The sequence below is a fragment of the Tiliqua scincoides genome, chromosome 4 (genome assembly GCF_035046505.1).
Source record: "Tiliqua scincoides isolate rTilSci1 chromosome 4, rTilSci1.hap2, whole genome shotgun sequence".
Taxonomy (NCBI): Eukaryota; Metazoa; Chordata; class Lepidosauria; order Squamata; family Scincidae; genus Tiliqua; species Tiliqua scincoides.
Window position 1 is genome coordinate 174,331,614 of NC_089824.1, and position 7,815 is coordinate 174,339,428.

Below are 7,815 nucleotides of genomic sequence, written 5' to 3' on the forward strand. Positions count from 1 at the left end.
CGTAAGTATGTAAGGGGTGTTTAGTCCTCTGTGATCCTGATCATTGCTGCTACTTGTCCTGGGAAAAAGCGCCTGTAACAGAATGTCAGGAACTCTTAAGGAGTGACTTGATTACAATCGTTAACAGCTTCTATTAATGTGTTACAAGTTAGAGAAAGGCTGCAAGAAGTTCCCACTCTCCTCGTGCCGCTCTCCTTGAGGGACACGAGCATGTGCCACCATCCACTGCTCCCATCCTTGCCAGTGTAATTTTCATTGGCTAATTCTTTGTTTTTGTTCCTTCATCACATCACACAATTTGTGACCAGCAAATTACTGGTTTTCTAGACCAGTAGAAACTGGGGAAAGATGGAGAGGGACCTGTTTAGATTCCTTGTCTGCACACTCTCATTTGTGTCCAGTAAGAAAGCAGAAGTTTACCAACCTGGCACCTGTAAGAAATCTGTAAGTGTGGAATGTGATGAGAAAGAGGGCACCATGAAGAAAGCTTGAGGAATTCTTAAAATGCTTTCAGCACCTCAACACTACATTTCCAAGGTCTGGTAAATCCCATTTTCCAACTGCCTCTTGGCTTGGTGACATTCCCTTTGTGAATCCAAGTCTGTTATGCAGTGCAGACACCCCTAAATTCCTGATTATCTTTGCTGGCTGTTGTCACGTGTGTGTGTGTGTGTGTGTGTGTGTGTGTGTGTGTGTGTGTGTGTGTGTGTGTTTGGAGAGAGTGTGTGCTTGATTTGCTGTTGGAAGGTCTTGTCCATATTCAGACTGTAAATCAACAGGTTGTGCAGCATGGTAGGTCAAATAGGTAGTGTAATCTAATAAATTACAGCTGTGAGTTCTGTACGTTTTATTAGACCTGTTACTATTGTTATGGTTTGCTATGATTTGATGTTTAACTCAATTTTGCCTGGCCCACAGGCAAAATGTATACATTTGGTCCCTTTTGCATAAATGCAACATTGGGCAGAAATGGCTTAAGGTGCAATCCTAACCATCTTTCCAGTACTGACATAGTCGTGCCAATGGGACACGCACTACATCCTGCAGTAGAAAGGCAGTCAAGAGGGCCTGCTCAAGGTAAGGGCATGTTTGTTATCTTACCTTGGGGCTGCATTGCAGCTAAATCAGGAATGTTGACTAGGATTGCGCCCTCAAACATTTGCTCTTGCTGCCTGTTCTGTATTGTTACACTTTTTATATGGTTCTTGAACGCTACTGGTGCCCTTTTTGTGGAAAAGCGATCTCTGTGTTGTCCAAATAAGTCATACATAACTCAGAACTGTGGACCTTTAAAAAAATAGTGTCATGGGAAGAAATCATAATGGCCGTGTTTCATTTGCTTTGTGCAGACAATGGACTGTGTGTGTATTTGGGGAAAGAAATGACAGATCAGAGTTTTAACGCATGCATTTTTATTGGTCATGATGAACTCCTTCCTTTCCATTTATTGCAGTGGAGTGTGTGCGCGCTCAGGGTCTGTTCTCCTCAGGCCCAATTGCAGCAGGAGCAACTGGAGTCGAAGACAAGACCAGACTGACAATTTTGGAGGTAGGTCTTCCCGTTCACGCACTGATAGAAGCTATTCTTGTTAGTGGGATCTGGGTAGAGGCCACTGGCTTTCCCATTGCAAAAGGTGGCGCTGCTGCCACTAGAACTTCCGCCGGAGCTCCCGCCACCAGAAGAAGGTGGCTGCCCCTGAGAACTGGTGCCCTTGCAGTCTGAAAGAAAGATGAGAATTGAGTTAGCAGAACCATCTTTCTTCAGCGGGCTTATATCTTCCTAGAAGAATCCAGGACTCTGAGGAGGTTTTGCGAACTCGGAAATTAGGTAGCAATTGGTTGGACTCTCTGGGAAGGGAAATATATACGTATGGGAAGAGAGTGTGGGGAAAGTGAGGAAACGGAGAGGAAATTCTCATTCTTGACAAAGCTGAAGCTGGAAAACTGGCAGAAAGTGACACAATGAGGGATTAAGCTGGCAAAGGCAAAAAGCTGTCACATTCACTATTTGTGAGAACTGGATTCAGTGGGGTGTGGTGAAGAAGAAGTCCTGGTGGTGACACTCATAAAGGAATTGTTGTCAGAGCAGGTCAGCAAAAGTGCCTGAAGACACAGGAGCCTGAGAGGGCAGAGACAGGCATAAGAAAGGAATCCCTTGCTATTCACCTTGCTTTGTTCTATGAACACCTGTCTGTTACTCACTTGGAGTAGTGACTCCCAATGCAGATTTCAGGGCATTCATTAGAGGGTATTTGCCTTCTCCACAGAATGTGCCAGTGAAGTCATCCATATCAATAGTCCAGACCATGGCGCCTCCAAAGTTGTTCTCCAGCAGCCACTTAGCCTGACAGTTAATAATAAACAAGAGTGTGTACATTTCAGAGACTCCAGTGTATTCTTTGACTTGTAGCACAAAGAGAAAGGATAAGCATCCTGACTCTGCACTCCCAAGTTAGAAGTCTAGTACCTTGGAAGGCTAACAGTCAAAACATAGATATTAAAAGGAGTTTTGTGCATTCCCATCTAAGTTCGAAGTAATTGACAGCAGAGCCCCATACAGGTTTAGTCTTTCCCCATACGCTTTAAAAGCATGTTGCTCTATCTGCTGCCAAGAATAAGAGCACAAATTAGAAGCAGAAAATAGGTGTACCTTGATGGCAAAACTTTTTGGGTTGTCATAGCCAATCCATTGATTTCCATGATAGGCATAAGGGACTTCCTGAGGAGCGTTCCACACAACGGTGGCACCATCCTTCAAGAAACCGCAGACCTGTGGAACCACAATCCTTTGTTAGGTTGATGAAAGTGTTTGACTACTTACTACATAAGGATAACACAGCTATTTTGGACTGTCTTTAACTTTGACCTTCCCACCAGTAGCACAGACTGATTCCGCTGTGAGCAGCAAAGAAACATGAGCATCATAGTGGACCTTAAAATTTTGTGAGGAAATTTGCACACAAGTCTTGTTCCATCCAGCCACATTTGCTGCAGCAGTGCAAATAATGGTTTATATTGCTAAAACTAAAGCAATGTCTATGTCTAGGTCAATATATCAGAATTGGCCAATTTTGCCCACTAGTATAAAAGAGGGAGGGAGCATACTTCTTTCTCTCCCAAATGAAGAGGCATGAAACATACAAACAGAATCAGGAATTAGAATTTATCTTGGTTCGCACGTGTAATCTCCAAGTACAAAAATAAAACAGTGTATAGAAAAGATAATTTTAAACATCACTAAATATTCAACTAAATCCCTCTGGTTTTCAGTATGAACATACTAAATATTCAACTAAATCCATACATCATCTGCTTTCCAATGTGAATGAACAGGTGTGAAACTTTTACTGAGAATTAGGTCAGGTTGTTTTACCTCAAAATATGCCAGTGACCCAGCTGCCTGAGTGTAGGGTCCAGCCTTGCCTGGTCCAGATGTTGGGGCATTCAGACCGTGGTTAGAGGGATTAGTAAGAGTAAAGGTTTGGGCATAGGCTCCAAAGCCCACCATCAGCTTCTCAGCTGGAGCACCATTCTTTTTCCAGTAGTTCATGGCATAGTCCTGGTGGAGGGAATGTTGCAAACTCATCAGGAAGGGATTCAAAAGTCATCGTGATGTTGGCTCATTCAGCAACTGGACAAGAAGAGTATTATGGAAAACAAATGAAGAAAATTTCTACAAGGTCACTCACCACATTGAAGTAAATATAGGAGCCTTGGTCTTGGGGTCCTGCATACAGTGGGCTGTCCTCACCTGTGAAACCTTCCCAGGGTCCTCTGAGGTCATAAGTCATCACATTGATCAGATCCACGTACCTTTGGAAAACAAGCAAGTGACCCAAAAATAGCATGCTCAAATAGTCCTGTACATCAGCCCCCTCTTTCTAAGCAATAAACACGTTGTGGTACGTAAGTGCCACTTACTTAGACATCTGTGGGATTTGGTAAGCAGTTTCAATAGTGCCTACACCGGCAGACACAGCTGCAGAGATCAGGAGCCTGGGCTTGTTGGTCTGAGAAGCCTCCTGCTCAAAAGCTTCATACGTTTCCTGTGAGTGCAAGAAAGAAACTGTCACTAAATATTCTCAGCTAAAGTTTGAAGGAAATCAAAAGCTGCCATTTTATTCACTAGTTTTCTTTTTTATAAGTATTTATTTCTGTGTGTGTCCTCCCCCCCCCCCCCCGGTCCTCTAAATATAAGTTGAGAATTCACTAACTGGAACAACCTTCCCTGTGACCGAGATTGAAAATTCCTTACTTTTGCAGCACAGTGAGGTGACAGAATTAGAAGATGCCAAAAATTAAAGTTGAAAAAGGAATTGGAATGTTGACATACTGACATACTGGCCATAATAGCAATGGGGACAATTCCAGAAGAACTCTTCCTCCATTACTAAGAGGTAGTGTCAGTCACCTAAAGGTGAATTATTAAGCCAAACCTGCAGCAAGACTGTGAAAAGCTGTTGGGTATCAGCAGGGCTATCTCCTTTGCCAGGGAACTCCCAGTCAATGTCCAACCCATCAAAGCCATACTTGCGCAGAAAGGAGATAGCAGACCGAATAAAGGTCTGGCGGTTCTGAGCAGAGGAAGCCATGTCAGAAAACCTGGAAGATAAAATAGAAGCTCAGAAATGGTTAAGTTTGCACATATGAACATAATGATTTGTAGCATAATTAGATTTATCTGCTATTGGATTGTCTACAACAGGGCCTAGGAGAGGGGGTAAAGGGGGTAATTTGTACCTGGGCCCAAGGTCATAAAGGCGGCCCAGGAGCCAAGGATGGGGGCCTGGAGATTTCCTGGGATCTTACATTTTCCTATCTATTCAGACTTGTTGCCCTCATGGGATACTGGGGCACTACCATGAGCTTGCAGCTGCAGGTACTGGCAAGCCATATATGCTTGGCTGAGGAATGCAATCGTGACACTTCTTAGCACAGTGTCAAATCTGGGAGGAAACTGGCCTGCTACAGTAGCTCCTTGGCTTGTGGATCTGTTTGCCATGAAGGAGAAATCCCCCACCCTGTTTTGCCCCTCCCTGCTCCCATTGTGCTCGCCCATCACCACCCTTCCATGCTCTGTTTCACCCCTCCCCCTTTGCAAAAGGGTCCAAAAGAAACTTTGTACCCCCTGATAAAATTCCTCTCAGAGACCCTGGTCTACACACAGAGGATAATATCCTATTGTCACTTATCAGTAAAAGCTTCATGTACATCATACAAATCTAGCCCACTGCATAACATGGTTTGCGTGGTCTGGTTACCTAATATACAATGCTATCCACAATTTAGGAAGGAAATGAAGAGAGGTTTCTTAAACCTATTTATTTCTTCAGTTTACATTTCCCAAACCTTTCAAGTATACTTATTAGTTATCACATTGGTATCCCAATCCCCTTCTCTGAAGAAGGTCAAGCTTGTATAAAATGGAATTATCCTATTTGGTCCTTAGAACAAGCCTGTGGGGTAGGCTGGGCTGAGAGACTTGCCCAGTGTCTCCAGTGAGTTCTGTTATTGAATAAGGATTTAAATCCAAGTTACCTAGTGACTGCATTGAAAGTCCCCAAATTGTGATGGGAAGCCCACATTTATCAGTATTGCTTGAAGCTGCTTTTGAATTGGTTATAAAGATTGGCCTGCCCATTCTTATCAACATACCAGGCTTCTTCCATAATAATAAAAACCCCATATGCATGAGGGTGCCTTTTTTTAGCCCCATTGTGCAGTTAGAATCAGAAGCAGGGAATCCGCTTCGTGATGCATGCCTGGGGTGAAAAAAGAGATGTGGGATGACAAGTGCATTGTCACATGCAATTTACACACATCTTCATAGGTTAATGTAACTTGTGTGCATGAAAGGAGCCTGAAGCTTTTTTCTTAACTGGGACATTCTTTTAGAGATCTAGTAGACAGAAAAACAGACTTCAGCTGTTGTACCAGCCTATCAGCCAAGGTAATGTAACAGTAAATGTTCAGTATAGTTGAATGATGTGTTAAATTATAAACAAGTCATTCAGAATTCTAATAAACTATCTTACTTTTGGGCACTGACGCCTCCCACAGACAGCAGTGTTTTCAGGTCAGAGTTGCTGTGAACAAATTATTTGAAAGGTCTTTAAAAAGCATCAAACCAGGTACAAACAGTTACAAGTGGCCTATCATTTATTTTTTGTGTAAAACCAACATGTCTGTAAAATTTATAAAAGAAGGGTTGACAGACGCTAAGGGGGTGCCTGCAACCTTTAAGAGTTGCATAGAAAGGGAAACTTAATATCAAGATTCAATAGTGAGAGGAGTCACTGCACCTAGTAGAATTTTCTCTTCTGTAGAGCCCCATACAAACCAAATATCCAGCTCCAATTCAGATGTAATGCAGCCTTGAGGAAAGGGAGGAATGATACCTTGAGGAGGCCTCCGTGAATGCCCCCCCCACTGCTGGATACAGCATGCACCCTGCTGGTATGGCTGCATTGCTGCTAGAAAGTTAGTTAAGAATGGGACTGTTCAAAATACAAGTGTCCTCTCAGGTATGAACATGGCAACTCTCCCTAAAAGTGCTCTTGACTTCTCATCTTTCTTGTATCACATGATTTGTTAACATGGGGCAGAAACTGGAAGACAGAGACAGCATTGATATTAAACAGGAAATGCAAACATGGTTTTTAGTGTATGCAAATACAAATCTTCTCACTAGCTTTTGAGTCCATTGATACCACTGTAGAGAGCCACATCGTTCCACTCAATGGTTTGGATCTGGTTGTTTGCCATACCAGCGAAGGCATAGATGACATGAGTACATAGGCATGGGTCAAGATCTTTGGGCATGTAACGTGCAATTCCAGGTCTGTACTGGGCCCAGTTGGTGAAGTAACAGACAATATTGGTAGGTGCACCTGCATGTTGGAAGATACGGGTCAATCAACACATGCACTTCATTATTAACTAGTGCTGTTGAAAAGCTGCTATGAAGGGTTAATTTTCATGTGCTCTAATAAAAAAGAAAGAGGCTAGAACTTACCCAGCTGCACATGCAGCAGGAAAGCCAGACCTGTGGAAGAGAAGTGCATTGTGAGTCAAGCACAAAACCAAGGTATGTGTTTTTCTGACAGTTCACCACCACAACATGTCACTTGGCCTAACAACACTACAGCAAACACATGTCAGCTTTATAGCGATGTCATGGCTTCCCCTACCAGCATCCTGAGAACTGTAGGTTGTGAATGATGCTGAGAATGCTCTGTTCAAAGATCCCTTGTTCATCTCACAGAACTACAGTTCCCAGGGATCCTTGAGCAGTAGGCAATAGCCTTTGGGGAATACATGCTTGCTGAGATAGTGTATAAGTACTATCCAGCATCACAGAGTGATAGAAAAAGATATTGTGACTCATCCAGCTCAACTCCACACAGGAAGACATAAGTAATTGAAAAATCCTCACCCAGTTCCTTAAAAGGATGTAGCGGAAAGCAATTTCAAAATTTGTTCCATAACCTTTCTTACAATTTGGATGTACCTCTCAAGAGGCAGTCTACATATGCAGTTTTGCTTAGAACCTCTGTTTCATTGAATGGCAAAAGTCCTTATCTTTTTTAGAAACAAATTCTAGAATTTTGGAAAGAATAAGCATTATATACTCAAGTCAGGAAACCTACAGCAGTGTATGGGCAGAAGGAACAGAGGCGATAAACCATGTCAGAATAGAGCACATCTATGGAGACATTCAAAGACTAACAAGGAGATTGATGGAAAAATGGACTGGAAATCAAAGGAGGTTAATCTATTGCTCATACTCACCAGTCAGGAGTAGAAGTTTGCCCAT

At 42.8% G+C, this 7,815-nt stretch overlaps 1 protein-coding gene across 1 annotated transcript; it reads right to left on the reverse strand.

Moving 5' to 3' along the window:
* Positions 1 to 1,485: 1,485 nt before the first annotated feature.
* LOC136647697 (acidic mammalian chitinase-like) lies at positions 1,486 to 7,815 on the reverse strand. Its single transcript, XM_066623391.1, has 11 exons — positions 7,791 to 7,815; positions 7,015 to 7,044; positions 6,688 to 6,889; positions 6,035 to 6,085; positions 4,436 to 4,601; positions 3,921 to 4,045; positions 3,689 to 3,812; positions 3,373 to 3,558; positions 2,650 to 2,769; positions 2,202 to 2,343; positions 1,486 to 1,754 (listed from the first exon to the last, which is right to left on the reverse strand). The coding sequence occupies exons 1-11, from the start codon at positions 7,813 to 7,815 to the stop codon at positions 1,486 to 1,488; spliced, it is 1,440 nt and encodes a 479-aa protein (XP_066479488.1).